We start from the raw sequence: 19,702 nt of genomic DNA on the forward strand, positions 1-19,702 counted from the left end.
CCCTTTCTCTTTCTGGCCATGTAGCAGCTGGAGAAGTAGGCACTGCAGGCCCGTGGCCTTCACAGCTAGATGGTTCTTTCCTTCTGCTCTGCAGGACAGGAAGGGGCCTGTTCAGGGTCTTGCTCATTCACCAGCTGGAATTCCACATGGCTCAAGGCTCAGATGCTGTGAGCAGGTCACATAGAGCTCCAGCTTTGGGTTCAGACAGAATTGGCTGGAAACCTGGCCAACATTTTTTTTTTTTATTCTCAGAGAATCTAGTAGGAAAGTGTCATTGAAAATGCGAAAATAGGCCAGGTGCAGAGGCTCACACCTGTAATCTTAGTACCTTGGGAGGCGTAGGCGGGCAGATCACTTGAGGTTAGGAGTTCGGGATTAGCCTGGCTAACATGGTAAAACCCTGTCTCTACTAAAAGTACAGAAATTAGCTGGGTGTGGTGGTGCATGCCTGTAATCCCAGCTGCTTGGGAGGCTGAGGTACCAGAATCACTGGCATCTGGAAAGCAGAGGCTTCAGTGAGCCAAGATTGTGCCACTTTACTCCAGCAGTGGCACAGGAGACTCCATCTCAAAAAAAAAAAAAAAAAGGAACGTGTCACTTAACATCACCAGGTCTGTCTGAAATGGGGCTAAAGACACTACTCCAGGGCTATTGTGAGGAGTGAGTGTCATAACACAGAGCAATGGGTCACAAAGTGGAGCCTCTGACCAGAAGCGTCACTTGTCCCTGGGATTTTGCCACAAGTGCAAATTCGGGCAAATTTTTGAAATTTTAGTTGAGACAGGGTTTCACCATGTTGGTCAGGCTGGTCTTGAACTCCTGACCTCACAATTCGCCTGCCTCGACTTCCCAAAGTGTTGGATTTACAGCCACTGCGCCCAACTTCCATGCAGGTTTTATCAGTGTAACTTATTAAGACTAAAGTGTATATGACTGGTAGAAGTCAGAATTTTTTGAAAGGAAGCCATGTGAAATGCTCACGTTTTGAAAATAGACCTAGGGATTGCCACTGACTGGGCTTGTGACCCAGGGCATAGTGGGCTCCATTCCCTCTTCATTGTTTTCATCCCCCACACACTGATGATCCACTACACACTGATGAGTCTTCGTGTGTGCACTCCACTGTGCCTTTGAAGAACTCAGTCTGGTGGTGCAGTCAGATATGCACCCAAATAATTTCTGCAAAGCACAGCCAAGGTGTGCTAGAGGCATGTGTCAAGGGCCTGTGGACTCAGACAGAAGTGACCTTTATAACAGACCAGCAGCCTCCCAAAATGCTGGGATTACAGGCGTTAGCCACCACCTCCAGCTGAAGTGGGCAAATCATCTGAGGCCAGGAGTTCAAGACCAGCCTGGCCAACATGGTGAAACCCTGTCTCTACTAAAAATATATAAAAAATTAGCCAGGCTTGGTGGCAGGTATAATTACAGCTACTTGGGAGGCTGAGGCAGGAGAATCGCTTGAACCTGGGAGGCAGAGGTTGCAGTGAGCTGAGATCATGCTATTGTACTTCAGCCTAGGTGACAGAGAAAGACCCTGTCTCAAAATAATAATAATAACTTACAAGCAGAGGGGAGGGCTTAGCCCTGAGTACAGAGTGTGTATGTCTCGGGGAACCAGCGAGGACTCTTAAATTAAGCTACCCCTAATGACTTACAGAAGCAATGGAAGGAGATCCAATCTATCTAGAAGAGATTGTGACTAGATAGAAGCAAGACTGATATTCAACTTTATATATCAGTATGGTCTTAGCAGTTGTTAAAATAATTGCAATACTTCCAGGTTGGTTGGAGATGGTTCCTGCCCTGGGCCGCTGGGGTGCCCTCTACACTCTGCCTGCCTCTCCAGTGGCCCCCAAACCTCCTCCTTATCCAGCAAAGAGAGGGTTAATATGCTTCTAATGCCAAATGGTGGCAAATATGAATGGTCAGCGCCCTCCGTAGGTTGTCAAATATTGTGAATATGCCCCAGGATTTAAGGAAGAATTTGCTGTCCTTTGAACAATGTAAGAACCAAGTCTGGGGAGGCTGTGTTGTCTCACAGCTGAAGATCATCAGGGAACGGGGAAGGCAGGGTGCTGGCCTGTAAAGCCCTCTGGGTCCCCTTCCTGTCATGGGGCTCCATAGGCCCTGCAAAGCCAGCCGAGAAACCCACAGCCCAGCCCTCCAGACAGCTGCTGGGGCCGCAAACAAAGCAGGCGTCTCTTTGCGGCCCGGGCAGCCCGCCATCCTCCTGAAAGGGGATCCTGCAAGGCGTGGAAGCTGCAGGAGGCTCCATCAATCACTGAGCATTTCATTATACCTTGGACAACATCCATAATGGAATAAAATGTCAGTAAGTTTACTACAGGAAAAATAGTAACTTCTCCATAGCCAGTTTGTTTTTTATTGATAGTAATTTCCAAAGACATTCCAATATCTTCAAAGCCATCGTTAATAGCCTCACGGCATGTCCATTTTGATGTGCAAATGAACAGATGCAGAGTCACAGACAATAATGCGATGCCTCCATTTCAGCCGAAAGTAATAAATCCACCTCAGAATGGGTCCCAGTGTATCCCTCGGAAGTTCTTTCTTTCCTGCACATTCTCGCCTCTGTTGGGGAGTTAGAAAAGCTGTTCATTCTGTATTCAGATAAAAGAGCTGCCTCCTCCTCACAAACAGAGGGGCCATCTGTATCTCAGGCCCTTGCTGCACACTGAGACGGGGCCAGCCAGGCCTGGGCTCACTCTCCATGCCGGTGAGCTCCATCGGGTGACCGGCTGGTCACAGGTTGGCCACTTCTTGTTTCCAGAAGAACTGGAGCCTGACTGCTTGCAACCATTGTTTTTCCCTCTTTTATTAACATGTTAATTATTCAGCTAATATTTACTGATCCATCTATCTCATGTCCCAGGTTAGAGGGTAGGATCAGAATAATAAGAGCTGTTACTTATTTGAACATCTGTTATGTGCTAAGCATTGTTCTATATAGACATACATCTGTTATCTCATTTAATTTAATCTTCAAACAGCCTTATGATGTAAGTGGTGCTATCACTGTTTTAATGATGAAGAATTTGAGTTTTGGGGAAGAAAAGTAATTTAAATGTTTTCATTATTAATAACAATATATTAACAGCAAAAACAGTCGCTGCTGAGTAATTGCTGCATGTCAAGCCTTGTATTAAACATCTTACATGTGTTACCTTATGGAATTTTCACAACTACCCCATGGAATTGGCACCATAGCCCCATTTTATAGATGGGGAAGTTGAGGCTCAGAGAGCGGCAGCTGCATATCCCAGGTTGGCACAGCCAGATAGTGGTGGAGCTATTTCCAAGGCAGTTTCCATCCACTTCCCCAGAAGCATGTAGAGCCTGGGAAGCATGTACAGCCACATGCAGCCTCAGCCTGGGAAGGTCTTGAGCCCAAGCACCTTGAAAACCTTATGGTTAATTTCCCATCTACAGTGATAAATCTTCAATAATTCTGAGCCTATGCTTTGGCTGTTCAATTGAAAGCTGAAATAGAACTGTTTTGCTGAGCAACCCATCAGAAATTTCTCAAATATTAGTTTTCTTTTACTAAGTAGGCAGGCAGAGGAGAAGGATCCATTCTCGCTGAGCTGGGTGAAAGCTCTGTGCAGTGGTCCACGCTGGTGATGGTGGACTGAGCCTTACCGAAGGAGAGAGATGCATGTGGGGCTGGATGTCTGGGCAGCAGTCCTCAGGGGAGGATGGTAGCACGTGCCTGTGGGCATGGCCACATGTGCTGATGAGCATCCCCAGATGAAGGTGACATCAAGAGGCTCAGAACCTGGCAGGGAGCCAGACTCTTTGGCAAACATTGGAGAAGATGGCCATTGTTCCCTCCTCAGCCTTGGGGTTCTCTGGTCTGAGGGTCTCCTGGGTCCCTTGGGTCTTGGTATGGTAGGGAGTCCAGTCTCCTGCCATCTTGCTTATTCTCTGCTTTGCCTTAACCTAGGGCCCTGGATATTGCACCTTGGTGTAGTCAGCAAGACTGTCCCCGCTTTCATGTGTGTGTGTGTGTGTGTGTGTGTACACACATATATATGTGTATATAGATATTTTGTTTTTCAGACAGAGTCTTGCTGTCACCCAGGCTAACGTGCAGTGGCACAATCCTGGCTTACTGCAAACTCCACCTCCCAGGTTCAAGTGATTCTTCTGCCTCAGCTTCCTGAGTAGCTGGGATTACAGGTGCGCACCACCACGCCCAGCTAATTATTTTTATTTTTAGTAGTTTAGTAGAGGTGGGGTTTCACCATGTTGGCCAGGCTGATCTCGAACTTAGACCTCAAGTGATCCACCTGCCTCAGCCTTGCAAAGTGCTGGGATTACAGGCTTGAGCCACCTCTCCAGCCCCCGTCTTTATATTTAGGCTCTCTGCTCCTACCTTTGCACCCTCTGGGCATGTCAATATGGTTTTTAGGAGCTAGAACCCACTGTTTACAGTCAGGTGTGGGCGGTGACATTGCACCTATCCCTGGTGAGCCTACCCCTGGGGTGGGGGGGCGGTCACCAGCTCTGGTAAAGGTATGATTCCTGCCCTCTAGGAGCCTTCAGTCATGTTGCAGAGATGGGATGCACAGGTATAAAAATATATATATAATTATTTTTTGAGATAGAATCTCACTGTCGCCCAGGCTGTAGTGCAGTGGTGCAATCTCAGCTCACTGTAACCTCCGCCTCCCAGGGTCAAGCGATTCTCCTGCCTCAGCCTCCCTAGTAGCTGGGACTATAGGCACATACCACGATGCCCGGCTAATTTTTGTATTTTTAATAGAAACCAGTTTTATCAGGTTGGCCAGGCTCGTCTTGAACTCCTGACCTCAGGTGATCCACTCACCTTGGCCTCCCAAAGTGCTGGGATTATAGGCATGAGCCACTGTACCTGACCAGGTATAAAAGATTTTTGACTCCAACAGCTAATGGCAAGGGTTTGGATGACAGGCAAGGTTTTCAGGCACAGCATATAAAAACTCAGAGAAGGGGGAGGCCATTGTGTGCTGGTACAGTCAGAGAGCTAAGCCCCGAGGACAGCAGGAAGCAAAAGATTGGTATGAGGGATGAACAGTGACAAGTCCAAAGCCGGGGGCAGGAGAGATGAGCTGGGGCAGGTGGGCATGTATCTGCTCAACAGGTGAGGAAACTGTGGCACAGAAAGTTGAGGTGATTTAGCAAGGGCAGAGGTGGAATTAAATGTGGCATTTACTGTCAGAAAAGTCACTCCCCAATTGGGGCCCAAAAGTGGATGGTTGGCAGACTCCCTCCCCCAGGCAACTCAGTGGTGACCCCAGCCGCTGCCCTGGACCAGGTTCTTGGCTGGAACAATGACAGTCTCCCCTGTCCTCACGGGGCACCCAGGCCTGTGGCCCATCAGGACTTTCCTCCTCACTGAAAAGCTGCTTGGGAGCTGCTGGCAGGCATCTGGGAGGTCTTGGGCATGTTACTTTCCAGAGACAGCCTCATTTCTCCGGAGGCTGCCATGCGCTTGCTCCCCAGGTGACAGGAATGAGCGGAACGCAGCAGTTCCTGGGGAGATGCGAGTCGTCTTTATCACAGGTGCCCGATCCAGATCTCGGCACAGCGATTGTGGGTGTGAGTTCACAGCTTGGGGACTGTGTGACGGCATGTTTGCAAATTCCCATGCCGCTCCTTCAAAACACTGGTGTGCGTGACATTTACATGCCTACCCGCATTTGCATTGGGACTGCCATTTCTGAGCTTCTCTGTGCATCTCTGGGCAATGTCTCCCTCCCTGAGGGTGATAGGGCAGGGCTGTGACAGACTCCCATTGGCACATGCATGGTGGCCTCTCACTGCCACTGAGGCATGAGGGTCCCTGGCGTCCCCTTCCAGGGATATGTGCAGGTGACCAGCCTGGAGAGGCCTCTGCAGTCACGTGGCCCTGTTGTTTCCCACACAGGACACTTTCTCCCACTCTACAGACTCTGCGGACACTCTCCAGAGATGGGGTCTTGCTCCCTCTTGGGACGACAGATTTTACCTTGAGATAGCTCTCTGTGTTTGAAAGATCTTCCTTAAATTCACTAAAATCAAACTTGCTCTTCTCTCTGGCCCACAAGGAGGCAACAACCCTGTCTCTTAGGGTATTTGCAGAGGTAGAGAGGCCTCTCTGAGAACAGGGAGGGCAGGGCGGGCAAGGAGGGGTAGAGTTGGTGAGAGGACATCCGGCCATCTGGACTTATGAATATGGGGCAGTGGTCAGGTGGATGCCAGGCTCCTGGCAGAGCTGTCTGGGTAGACAGTGGGCCATTAACTAAGAGAAAATGGGCAGGAAACAAACAGGAGGGAGGTATCAGATGCCCACTTGGCTCAGCACTTAGGGGGAGGTTGCATGCAGCACTCATCCCCCAGGTTTCTCTGAGAGTGGCCTTGGCCAGGAAGGGAGAGATTCCCTTGGCTTTTCCTAAGGGTGGGTCCATGATTTCTGGGCCTCCGGTCTCAACCATGCTTCCTTCCCTCCAGGCACCTACATTGGATGCTTCAGTGATGATGGCCACGAGAGGACTCTGAAGGGGGCTGTGTTTTATGACTTGAGAAAGATGACTGTCTCCCACTGCCAGGATGCATGTGCCGAGCGGTGAGTGCTAGGGGACTGCTGATTCTAGTGGGAGGAAGGTCCAGGGACAGTCCCAGAATGAGGAGGCATATCATCTGCCAGTTGGCTGTCATAGCATAAGTAGAACTCATTGATCAGCTCCCAGATGTCCAGAAGAAAGAAAGTTTGTTGGCAGATGGCCTGGGTGCTGGGAGCTGGGTACAGACCTGGGTGTGGGGAGCCTGGGTGCTGGGTGCTGGGTGCAGGGAGAAATGGCTTCCAGTCCAGCCATAGCAGGGACTCAGCATGTGAGTTTGGAGAGTTCTTTTGCTTCCCTGGGCCTCAGTTTACTTATGTTTTTACAATAAGATAAAGGGCTTTAACTGAGATTTCTCTGGGAGAATCTTTCCAGCTTTGGTAGGGAAAGTATTTTCATCTTGTGTTTATAACAGGGTTTACTTTTTGTGATTCTTCCAGCTCACCCAGTAGTTGCCAGACCCTTGTCATGTGCCAGAGGAATGGTCCCTAATGTCAAGACCCAAAGGTTCACACATTGACTCGTGTGTGTGTGTGTGTGTGCATGCACTCTTGCACACGTGCATGTGAGAGAGATGGGTTAAACAGAATCAGACTTCACTCTTCATTTATTTTTCCCACAGACTCCTTTCACCTTTGCTATGTATGTCATGTAAATTCTTTCCACAGTCGGCTAGGTAGCAATGAGTTATCCCCATTTTATAGAGGGAGAAACTGAGGCTGGAGAGAGAAAAGACAGGTTCCTTATGTAAATATATGTTATAGTCTAGATGAAGCGGAAACAGGATGATATATTGTCGTTTTGTTTGTTTGTTTTTGAGACGGAGTTTCACTGTTGTTACCCAGACTGGAGTGCAATGGCCCAATCTCGGCTCACTGCAACCTCTGCTTCCTGGGTTCAAGGGATTCTCCTGCCTCAGCCTCCCAAGTAGCTGGGACTACAGGTGTGTGCCACGATGCCCAGCTAATTTTTTGTATTTTTAGTAGAGACGGGGTTTCACCATGTTGACCAGGATGGTCTCGATCTCTTGACCTCGTGATCCACCCACCTCAGCCTCCCAAAATGCTGTGATTCTATTCCCTTTTTAGTCTCCTAATAGATCGGGAAACTGAGACTCAGTGATGGTAAGTGATGTTCAGGGTCTCATCACCAGGACATGGTCAAATGGGGACTTGAAGCTTGGGTTTGGATTTTCAATCTAGGCTTTTCACATCTAGATCCACTGATTAGAAAGTGTTGACAACTTTCTGCAGTTGAAGTCCTGTGTGATGCATTGTGGGTGCCATTTCCAATCTTTCTTTACCTATGGTATTACCAGTGGGTAAAAGTAAGCAGAGAAATGGCTGTGGAGATGGGGACTGTGCGGTAGGGCCCACATGTAACAAGATGTGATGTGCAGGCTGGGTGCTGTGGCTCACACCTCTAATCCCAGCACTTTGGGAGGCCTAGGTTGGTGGATTACAAGGTCTGAAAATCGAGACCCTCCTGGCCAACATGGTGAAACCCTGTCTCTAGTAAAGTAAAAAAAAATAAAAATAAAAAAAATGTAGCCAGGCATGGTGGTGTGTGCCTATAGTCCCAACTACTCTGGAGGGTGAGACAGGGGAATTGCTTGAACCCTGGAGGCAGAGGTTGCAGTGAGCCGAGATTGCACCACTGCACTCCAGCCTGGCATCAGAGTGAGATTCCATCTCAAAAGAAAAAAGAAAGAACAAGATATGACATGTGATAGGCACTTTAGACCAGCTCATGGCGGCTGACCAGGATAAACTTAAAGCTTTGGAGTTGTGAGCCCATTATAAAACCATTTAGCTTAAAATCTTCTATAGTGGGAGTGTTTACACCACAGAAATTGGCAAACATTACAAACCAGAGCTCTCCCTGTCCCATACTGAGAACCAGTTTACGGACACACCACAGATGTAGATCCATTTTAACCTGTAACCATAGTACCCTGCAGGGCAGAGCTCAGGGCTGGCAAGGGGGGCCGGTTCCATTCGTTTATCACAAAGGAAAGACTGTTCCCTGAACTTAGCCAGGCTTGAGTCTGGCTTCAAGTCCAAACTCAGCTTCAATTCCAGTTGGTATCCCGACTCCAGACCCAGTTGCCATTGCTTGACCCACAGAAATCCTCTCCACAGTCAGTTAGGCAGCAATGAGTTATCCCCATTTTACAGATGGAGAAAGAGAAGACCAGGTTCTTAAACATACTTTACATTCTAGATAAAGCTGAGATAGTCTGCAGTTTAGACCCCAGCCCTAGCTCTCGGCCAAGGTCCAGACTTACCCAGGCCTTGTCTCCCTGCAGATCCTATGTCTACGCTGGCTTGGAGGCCGGGGTGGAGTGCTACTGCGGGAACCGGCTACCAGCGATGAGCGTCGGGCTGGAGGAGTGTAACCATGAGTGCAAAGGCGAGAAGGGCTCTGTGTGCGGTGGTGTGGACCGGCTTTCCGTGTACCGTGTGGATGAGCTACAGCTGGGCTCTAGGAAGCGTGAGTCTGCCAGCCTCTCCCTGAGCTCTGTCCCTCCCACTCACTCTGGATGCCTGTCCCCCACACCCTTCATCCAAAATACCTGGGGCGGAACCTGTGCCAACCTCTGCCCTCTCTTCCCCATTGGCATCACTGGACAGTCTCCTGACAGGGTGGGGACAGCTCCATCAAAGGCTTAATTACTTGAGTTTGTGACCAAGACACACCTTTGCTTGTCCCCTGCAGGAGAGAGAAACTGATGAGGAGGCCTGGGTATGCCTCATCCATGCTGTGTGGCCTCTAGCAGCTCACTGCCCCTCTCTGAGCCAGAGTCTATTTTGTAAACTGCAGAGGGAGACCTAGATTTCTTTTCTTTTCTTTCTTTCTTTTCTTTTCCCTTTCTTTCTTCCTTTCCTTTCCTTTCCTTTTTCCTTTCCTTTCCTTTCCTTCCCTTCTCCCTTCCCTTCTCCCTTCCCTTCTCCCTTCCCTTCTCCCTTTCCTTCTCCCTTCCCTTCTCCCTTTCCTTTCCCTTTCCCTTTCCTTTTCCCTTTCCCTTTCCTTTTCCCTTTCCCTTTCCCTTTCCCTTTCCCTTTCCAGATGGAGTCTTACTCTATCACTCAGGCTGGAGTACAGTGGTACAATCTCATCTCGCTGCAACCTCCACCTCTTGGGTTCAAGCGATTCTCCTGCCTCAGCCTCCAGAGGAGCTGGGATTCCAGGTGTATGCCGCCATACCAAGCTAATTTTTTTTGTATTTTTAGTCGAGACAAGGATTCACCATTTTGGCTAGGCTGGTCTCGTACTCCTGACCTCAAGTGATCCACCTGTCTTGGCCTCCCAAAGTTCTGGGATTACAGATGTGAACCACTGCTCCTGGCTGGGAGACCTAGCATTCTAGCAATGATGTGGGCCAGATAATCGGAAAATTCCTTAACTGTGAAGCACCTAGAAATGCTGCATGAGATTTAACAAGCATTATTTTAAATGCATAACTGAACTAGCAGGAAAGTAAGGCAATCCCTTGGATCCAGAAACAAAGAAACAACAAAAACCCACGGTGGAGAGAGTTGGAAATATGCTGTGTGGCTCTGGGGCTCAGTGGAGGGAAGTTGCTGGGCTGGGTGGCCACTCTGTTTCAGTCTGAATGTCCAAGCAGGATGAGGAAGGAGGCCTCTGGCTTCTCAGGGAAAGGAATTGGATTGAAACTTCTGTATACAGTGGGATTCAATTTCAGTGAAATGTTAATCAGTGAAAGTTTAGATTAAAAAAAAAATCTCCCACCCATTCAGAGAGCTAGGACGAAACTTGTCTGTTCTGACCTGAGCTTCAGGTGAAGACAAAAATCTTCTTAAGAATTTATAACCACAGGCCTACATTTGTATGTGTTTGGGGGTTCCAGTTTATATGATCTGCCTGAAAGTTTCAACATAAAAGTTGGCTCTGGGCCATCTGGAGGGCCTGGCAGAGGCAAACGCACTGTCCCCTTGAGAGTTGTGCTATCAGCCCAGGCGTAGGGGTGCCCGAAGGTGAATTCTCACTGAGTGCTCAGCTTGCAGTTCAAGGTGGTAGAACTCAGGCAGAAACAATCAACCAAGCTGACACGTCAGGCAGCAAGGCTGCACTCCCAGGAATGTCAGTGTAAAGGACTATCAGATAGATAGGGGCCTGAAGGTGCCCGCTCACAGGAGGAGTTAGAAACTCAGGTGTGTTCTCATTGCAAGACGATGAACACAAATCCACTTCCTCTCATCACAGAAGCCTCCTTTATAACATAATAGGGTTGTGCACTGTTGCACATGCTGGGGGGCCATTCTTTTCATGGTTGAGAGAGGCAGGTTGGGAGGGAGTCAGAGCCTGGGAGACAACCCCCACCACTGGTAAGGGTGGGGTGGTGGTGCTGGAGGCAGAGGCACAGCCCAGCATCCAGGTTCACTGGCTCATGGACACGACTGCCTCTGGTCATGCCCTAGTAATGGGGCTCCAGGAGAACTGACAGATCAGTTCAAGAAAGGGGCAGAGCCCAGGTAAAGAGGTATTGGATCAAAGCTAAGGCTTCACAGGGGTTTTGGGAGGGCTCTCCTAGCAGTGAGTGAGTTTTCCAAGCAGCACAGAAGCCCAGCCCTGAGAACCGTGGGTGAGCCTAAAGACCAACCTGGCTGGCCACTATCTGTGAGGTCACAGTGCTACGGGGAGCTGTTCTGGGTTTGGCTCCAGCTAACTAGGGCTTCTTAGGTGCATCTTACATTCAGACAGGATGTGTCTGGGAGCCCAGGGGTCCAGATGGGAGAATGGGGACGGGGCAGAGAAACTGATAACACACTGTTTGTTTAGCTTATGTGTTCACTAGTGACACCATTAACTCAACAGTTTCTCATCAATACCTTCCCTGCCAGACCCTGACCTGGCACAGGGTTTTGCCACGGCACATGGGCAGAGTCCTGTCCTGTCACCTGGACATCCAAATGGACTTCCTGAGGACAAAACTGCTCCACACTGGCTTCTTGGAGCTTTTATTTCTTTGGTTTCAAATAACATTCCTGCCCCCAAGTAGGACCAATCCTATATGTGGACTCTGGGCTGCCCTCCCAGTCCCGTCTGCCTGCTCGGTAATTGATTAGCTGAGAGGCAGTTGTTTTGCTTCAGATTGCCCATGGATTAAGAGACAGATGGTCCCGTCATTCAAGCCAGCCCTAGATCCTGAGTTGGCTGGACTTGCTGTCATGGTTGGCCTTAAAGATGGTGTCCTAGCTGCCCTTTTGGGCAGGCTGTGGAGCACCCTGTAGGTACACTTGCCTTCCTGCTCCCTTCTTGAGGGGATGAGCTGACAGGATCTCTGTCAAGAGGTAACCAGGTAACCACCACTGTGAGCTGCAGCTTCTGCCAGCAAAGAGCATTCACAAAGAAGAAGACCCACGAATGTGCTCCCCAGGTTGGGATCTGAGTGGGTTCTGAGCAAATAAGTCATCAATGTCCTCGCCTTCGAGGTGTCATTCTGCCCCAAGTGGCCCTTAGGCTCTCACCTGGGGAGTGAGGGAGACTAGGCTGCACCAGGTGACAGCCTGTGCCCTGAGATTAGACTGCACCAGTTGATGTGTCCTGAGAGGCACATCAGTGAAGGAAGCATCAGCCAATGCTTCCTTCTTAAGCAGCTCATAAATTGCTCACCTGTTGCAGCATACGTAGTGCCTTCCTTCCTGCTTTATCTAGTTTGGTTCATTCATTCATTCAGCACGTAGTGGATGCCTGCTGTGTGTCAGGATCAGGGCTGGGTGTAGGGAACACAGTGGTAACCCAGGATGTAGCCTCCCCACCAAAGAGCTGTGTTCTGGAGGCCTCGTGGCCCCCTGCTGTCCTCCCTGTGGGCTGAGGCTTCCTGGAAGCTTGATCCCTCTCCTCTCCCTGGATGGTGCCTGCCCTGATGACTCTCTCCATTTTTGTTCTACCCCCACGGAACTGGCTGAGGACCAGTGCCCAGTCCATTGAAATGTTTGTTCTTTGGGGGTCCAGTCATGCCAAAGAAGAGGAAAGAGTTTTGTGAGCCCAGCGTTTGCCACCACCCTCGACCTTGACACCAAAAGCCAGGGCAGACATATGGTAGTGGGGGGTTGCAGCCCCATCAGAGGATACACGTGGGTATTGCTCCTCATGACAACCCTAGGAGCTACACTGTATGTAGGTGATGAAATTGAGAGTCTCAGAGCCCGTGACGTGGCAGAGTTACACAGCTAGTTACTGGCAGTGCAAGGACTTGAACCTAGGTACTTAAGACCCCTAAGCCCCGATGTTGACACTATAGTCACCTAGATACCACTAGGCTGGTGTCTATGCCCTAGTGGGTTGTGCCCTGAGATGTGGACCACAGGTGCTGTGTCACTTGAGGTGGGCTTCCAGATCCAAGCTTTGGTCCTGCTTGGCAGATTCTGGCAGGTGAGAGGGTTTCTGATTGCCCCGAGTGTTGTGGCAGCTAGAGAGCGGGGGAAGATGCTGAGCCCTGGGGACCTCGTGTGGAAAGGAGCATGGGGTAAGAATCAGAATGCCATCTAGAGAAACTCTGACGCATCTGGAAGAAATACAAGCAGTTGGTGCAAGAACATGCCAGAAAGTCTGTTCAGCTCCAAGAAAGCCAGCGAGGGCCCTGGGCTTTTCCACCTGGAGGTTCTAGAGAGCAGCAGGGGCCTTGGCAGGAGGCGTCTTTGTGACATGGGCTTAAGGAGTGTTCCTAGAAATTGAGTGGGAGTTCAAGATCAGAGAGAGGCAAACTTTGCAAAGAAGCAGAGTGGTGGTATGACTCCAATGGCACAGCAAGAGTGGACATGGCTGTTTCAGATTTCCGTGTCTGCTTTTCTTCCTATGCATCAGATGTTTCACAGTATCGGCCTCTCAGAGTACCTGCTGTGGAAGGAATCTGGCACCTAGTAAATGCACCATCCAAATTTGTTGAAGGAAGTGAGAGAGCAAGAAGGAAGGACTGAAGGCAGGCAGGCAGGCAGGAAGGAAGGATGCCGTTGTGGAGAACTGGCGGAAACAAGAGCTGAGCGCTGCAGTTTCAGCCAGGTGGTCTCTTATAGGTGACCCTGGGGTCGTCAAGGTCCTGATGCCTGGTTTCTTTCAGGAGCTCAGCATGACCACACCCCACCCAGGGCAGTTTTTCCTCCCTGATTTGAAATCTGCGCCTCCTGAGTTTATTTATACCTGTCTCAGGACCTAAAGCCAGCATTTTTTCTGGTGACAGGCACCAACAACTGGGCACCATCTCTTACCAGAAACCCCTCTCTTTCCCCACAGGGCGGACCGCCACCTACCGCGGGTGCTTCCGACTGCCAGAGAACATCACACACACCTTCCCCAGCTCCCTGATACAGGCCAATGTGACCGTGGAGACTTGCTCAGGATTTTGTTCCCACAAAGTAAGACTAAATGTTAATTTCACAACCCTTTCCTTTAAGTGTGTATGGTGGTCCCAAGAGAGGGGCGCCTGTGCCGGGCTGCGGGTGTCCACTGTGGCAGTCCAGATGGGAGCAGAGGATGGGGGCATGGGAGGGAGGCAGGTATACATCGTGTGTCACAGAGGGTACCGGCAGGGAGCCCTTCACCTCTGTCTGCCTTGTGAGGCTGGGAGGGGAATTGTCAGCAAGGTTTATAAAGCCGAAAGGAGAGTGCCTTTCTGGATGCGAACTCTTGGCACAAGTGTCAGATGTTAAGTTGACTTGGTTTGGAAGCCAGAAGATGCTGGCTCAGGACTTGGGGATAGCTGATGGATTTTCTGTTATTGGTGCTGACAGTGTTGAGCTGTGAATCTGACGACAGGGGATGTAACCACACTTGCACCTTTGGTTTAGCCTGAGCTGAGTAGAACGTGACCCCATGCAGGGGCAGGGCCAGGCACCAAAGGCCGCTGACCCTGCATTGCATGCTAGCTCCGGGGTGGGAAAAGTTGGTCAAGGCCAGAGGGAGGCTTGCAAAAAGCAGGGCCAGGAAGGTGTGAGGCAAGGCTGGGGAGACCCAGCAGACTGTGTCCAAAGAGCATTGAGATCTTGGGCTGGAGTCCAGCAGGCTCCAGATTGGGGTGGATGCTGTGGCTCTAGAAACGGCCCTCAGTGGCAGGAGGCTTGGGGCTTGGGCTGTTCCACACGTGCTGGGGTTGCAGTGCCCTCAATGTGTGGATTTGGTACTTGTGATGTAATAGACCAGGGCTAAGGCGAGAGTATGCCCTTGGCCGGGTTAATGATGATGACAATCAGCAGAAACTGCCATTCACTGATCACTCATTCCGTGCCAGGTACTGTTCCAGAGGTGCTTTATGTGTTAACTCATTTAATCCTTGTAACAACCCCCTACAGCATAGGTACTATGATTATCTGCATTTTCCAGGTGAGGAAACTGAGGCAGGGAGTTTGAGCAGTGTGCCTGAGGTCACACAACCATTAATTGGTGGGGTCAGGATTTGAACTCAGGTAACTCTGTAGTCTGCTGGGGGTTGAAGGGAGCAGGGGTGGGCTTCAATAAGAGCAGATGTGATGGGACCTGCAGGAGCAGCACATCCATCCTCTGCTGCACCCCCCGACTCCTGCTCTCCCTGCTTCCCATGTTCCTCTGCACTCTGGGGACGCTTCCCTTGGAGGCCGCTGGAGAACAAAGCCTTTCACAGGTGCTTTCTTCTTGGCCAAGTGCATCCTTTGAAGTGGCTCTTCTATGTCACCAGCATTTTGGAACTACCAAGGACATGTTGGGCGTCTGGCACCCATGACACTATGACACTATGAAGTGAGCCAAAAAGGCAGTTTATTGATTTGCAGACATCTGGCCTGGGGACCTCCCCATCCCCTCTCCTCCTCATGGGATCAGAGCAATGGGTAGAGGCAGCAATGATGCCTGCTCAGCTGCCAGCCCTACTTGTGCACTCAAGAGAAAGAGCCACCCTCCCAGGGCTTTCCTCACACCTGCAGCTCAGAGCTGTTCCCTTGAGAGGCCCTCTTGTTGGAATCAAAGGGACTCTGGTTCAGATCAGGCTGAAGGCAGGCATCCCTTGAGCAACCAGCTTGGATAGTCCTGCTATGCACTGAGCATGACACTAGGAGCCTTCCAGTGGGGGACTATCTTGATGCTTTAATTCTCCCAGTAGCTCCCAAGGGGAGATGTTCAGATCCCTGCTTGCTGCAAGAGGCAGGGCAGGTGTGCAGAGCCGAGAGCCTTCACACGCAGCCACAGAGCGGCCAGCTTTGCAGCCCCTGCTCCTGACACCACACACAGCCCGTGCTTTTACACACTGCTGTCTCTTGGCGTTATGGAGTGGGGCAGAGACAGAGAAGACGAGAAGAGGAGGGAAAGAAAGGGTAGCCATTGTGGCCATAAGCCCTTAGTGTTTCAGATTGAATAGGAACATGCTCACATGGAACACAGTGAAAACACCAAAGGACATCACAGGGAAGTCTTCCTCTCACTCCGTGAGTTTCCTTGCTTGGAGGCAGTCGATTGTCTTGGCTTCTCGGATCTCTTCTCGTGTCTACTTCCAAGGGACTGAATATTCAAGCAATTGCATCCTCACCCATTCTGTAACCAACCCCACAGCTGGGAAGGAGCTGAACAGGCCCTTCTGCACTGAACTGTTCACTGGACAGCCTGCCCTGGAGATTGTCTCACGTCGCTCATTCTTTTCTCCCATTACCCGGATGTCCTATAATTTATTTAACCAGTTGCCTACTGTGAAGCATTTAGTCTATTTTCAGTCTTTTGCCTTCGCAAACAATGCTGCAGTAACTACCTGTGTATGTACGTAGATCACTTTGTCTGAGTGAATCTGTAAGAAAAATATGCCTTGGAGATGCTGGGTCAAAAACTGACTGTCTTTATCATTTTGGCAGGTTTGCCAAGTTGTCCTTGCCAAGGGTTGTATTCATTTTACACCCCGATCAATGACATGGGAGGGGGAAGCAAGCCACCCTCATGACCTTTATTTTGTGTGTGTAGTGGGTGTGTTCAAAGCATCATTTTAGGCAGATGCCACAGTTTTCTGGGGCTCCTTCCTCTTTGGGTACCTGGGTACCTCATTAGGACCCAGAGAGTTATTTTATTTATTTATTTTTGAGACAGATTTCTGCTCTGACGCCAGGCTAGAGTGCAGTGCTGCAATCATAGCTCACTGTAGCCTCTGCCTCCTGGGCTCAGGTGATCCTCCCACCTTGGCCTCCTGAATAGCTGCAATTACAGGCACACACTACTGTGCCCAGCTAATTTTTTTGTGTATTTTTTGCAGAGATTGGGGTCTCGCCAGGTTGCCCAGACTGGTCTCAAACTCCTGGCCTCCCAAAGTGCTGGGATTACAAGCATGAGCCACCATGCCCAGCTGGCCCAGAGAGTTCTCCTTTGTGATTACAGACAAGAATTTAAAGACTGAAAACTCTTCAGCTTGTATTTTCAGCCTTTCTTCATATTTACTGGCATAAATCCAGATTGCTGCAATTTCACATTGGAGAATGTGCCAGAAGACACTCGCAGGCTCTTGATATCTTGTGCCATTACACCTTAGCACCTTGTCCATCTCCCCCAGCAATGCGTTTCAAGGACAGTTTCCCTTCTCTGCTCTGGCCGGAGCAGCTGTCAATTGTTTGGGTCAGAACGAGAGGGAAAGGTCATCCAGGTTTCCCAGAAACAGCCTCTGTCCTCGGCACTCACAGCACTGGAATCTGTGCCGGACACCTGATCCTCATCCGGCCGCCTCTGCCTTGTCGGATGGGGCTGTTTCCTGAGTCCCATTGTTTAGCGCTGCAACGTTTTGCAGCTGTGAGGACAGAGTCGTCATTTCCAGCTTAAGAGTCTGAAGTGGGTCTTGGCAGAACACACTCAGTGGGACTTGGCAAAACACAAATGCTGACCCGGTGGGTACAGCCATGGGCAGGAGACTCTTACTGGTGGCAGAGTAAGTGCAGGGCCTGAAGGGGGTGAAGAAGTCTTGGAAGGAGGCTGAGAAAGAAAGTTGGTTGCAACTTTGGAGAGGGGCTGGAGCTGGAGGATGCAGGGCGGTATCAGCAGGTGGCTGAGGGGACTGAAGAATGCATTGCAAAAAGAGGCAGTTGCTGAGCAGGAACCAGCCGGTGGGAAAGCAGCGCATGTGGCCCAGTATGCAGGGTTACTTGTGGTGCTGGGAAAGGTCAGGGGGCACAACTTGCAGAGGGCCTTCTGATACAGGAGTTATTAAGAAATTGTTTTAGGCAGAGAGTAAGGTTCTCGGCAGAAATTTTCCTGTAATGAGAAACAACCCCCAAAGCATCTCTTTTCTAACCGAAAAGGCGGCTTAAAGGGCCAGGCTGGCAAGCCTTGATATGCAAATGCCAGCCATTAGAAACTGGGTTCACTCGGCCGGGCCTAGTGGCTCACGCCTGTAATCCCAGTCTACTGTTTTTTCCTACTTAGTGAAAATGGATTTGGGGAGCTCCAGGAATGTAGTTTGACAGAAAAAGAACATTTCAGGCAATGTCAGCATCTTAATGATCTGACTCCCTGCCACCAAGAGGGACTTGACCAATATAATGTGTTTTTAAAGCCCAGTAAAACTATCTCGTCTAATTTCCTGTGATCATATTGGAGATGGAAAGAGACCTGCTCATTCTCAGCAGCCTTCAGGATCCTATTGGCTCCTTTGTTTAAATGCAAGGTTGAGAATGAGCAGGGGCAGCTTTGGTATTTGCATTGCTACCAATTCAGATCTGGGGTAATTAGTTTTGTCGCCTGATATTTGTGCTCAAGTAGATAGACGCTTTGTGTGTGTGCTCGGAAAGGAGACTGATGAGTGAAATCTGACACCATCTGCAAATAGGTTACTAACGTGTGACTCTACCGGCGATTATGCCTTGTGACGTGAGGTTTGTTCTCCCAGCAGCTGTTAGTGATTCTACTGATAAAGCAGTTGCAGGGAGAGGAGGAAGAGAAGTGTTGCCCTTTCTTTTTTCCCCTCTTTTAGCCTTTTTTGGGTGTCTAAGTTCTTTATGCATTAATCACCTGCATGTTTTCCCATTGACATTTTTTCTAAGTTTTTTGTTTGTTAGGCCATTTCATGGTGGTGGTGCTAACCCAGCCGCCTTTTAAATGGAAAAGCATGCATTCATATGAAACCTGTTTGTTCTCAGCTGGGCAGCTGCTCTTGCAAATTCCATTTGGTTCCTGATAGATGGGGTCTATCCAAGATAGCCTACGATCTCCATGGGGCACTCAAGATCCTGTCTTTGCCAAAGCTTGGGTCTGTAAGAGTGTGGGTTTTATGATCCTTAACGGTAAGAAGTTTATCTTTGCCGAAATGCCGTCATCCTTCCAAAAGCTATTGGCTATGCTTTGAATTGCTTATAAAAACTCTGTGGCCAACTTGTTGATACTGGACACTGTGTGTATTTTGAAAAACACTTATTTTTTTAGGGGTTAATACACATCTGTTTTAGAGAATGTGGAAAATTTGCGAGTGCAGAAATAAAAATAGAACACACTTGTAACAACTAATAACACTGAGCATCCTTTTGGTCTTTTTTCCTAGGTGTGTCTAGACGTAATTTGTTTTATAAACATTGACTCATTCCTTCTCACATTTGTTCCTTTTTCTCATTTAATTTGTTGTGAGCATTTTCTTTCACCGTGCTATGCCGTATGGCTCATTGGCAATCTGTCCTCTCCTGAGGGACATTTAGGCCATTTCCTTTCTTTTTTTCTTTTTCCTTTTTGCTATTATAAACAATGCTGCCACAAACATCCTTGAAAATAAACCTTTGAACGCATTTATAAGTGGGGTTTTTTTTTGTTGTTGTTGTTGTTTTCTTTTAGATGGAATCTCGCTCTGTTGCCAGGCTGGAGTGCGGTGGTGCCATGTTGGCTCACTGCAATCTCCATCTCCCAGGTTCAAGCATTCTCCTAGTCAGCCTCCTGCGTAGCTGGGACTACAGGCGTGCACCACTACACTCAGCTAATTTTTTGTATTTTTAGTAGAGACGGGGTTTCACCATGTTGGCCAGGATGGTTTCAATCTTTTGACGTCGTGATCCACCTACCTCAGCCTCCCAAAGTGCTGATAAGTATTTCATTCGGCTATTTTAGCAGAGAAGGAATTGCTGGGGCAAAGGATAGGTACATTTTATATGAGCCCT

At 49.4% G+C, this 19,702-nt stretch overlaps 1 protein-coding gene across 10 annotated transcripts in view; it reads left to right on the forward strand.

Moving 5' to 3' along the window:
- Window positions 1–19,702, forward strand: part of WSCD1 (WSC domain containing 1) — a 54,909-nt gene that overhangs the window by 12,097 nt on the left and 23,110 nt on the right. For all 10 annotated transcript variants that reach the window (XM_008997281.5, XM_035301107.3, XM_078375555.1 and 7 more), the window contains 3 exons: window positions 6,496–6,610; window positions 8,914–9,098; window positions 13,863–13,984. In XM_008997281.5, the coding sequence (XP_008995529.1) occupies window positions 6,496–6,610; window positions 8,914–9,098; window positions 13,863–13,984 (422 nt within the window). The remainder of the gene's footprint in view (window positions 1–6,495; window positions 6,611–8,913; window positions 9,099–13,862; window positions 13,985–19,702) is intronic.

The sequence above is a fragment of the Callithrix jacchus genome, chromosome 5, assembly GCF_049354715.1.
Source record: "Callithrix jacchus isolate 240 chromosome 5, calJac240_pri, whole genome shotgun sequence".
Classification (NCBI taxonomy): domain Eukaryota; kingdom Metazoa; phylum Chordata; class Mammalia; order Primates; family Cebidae; genus Callithrix; species Callithrix jacchus.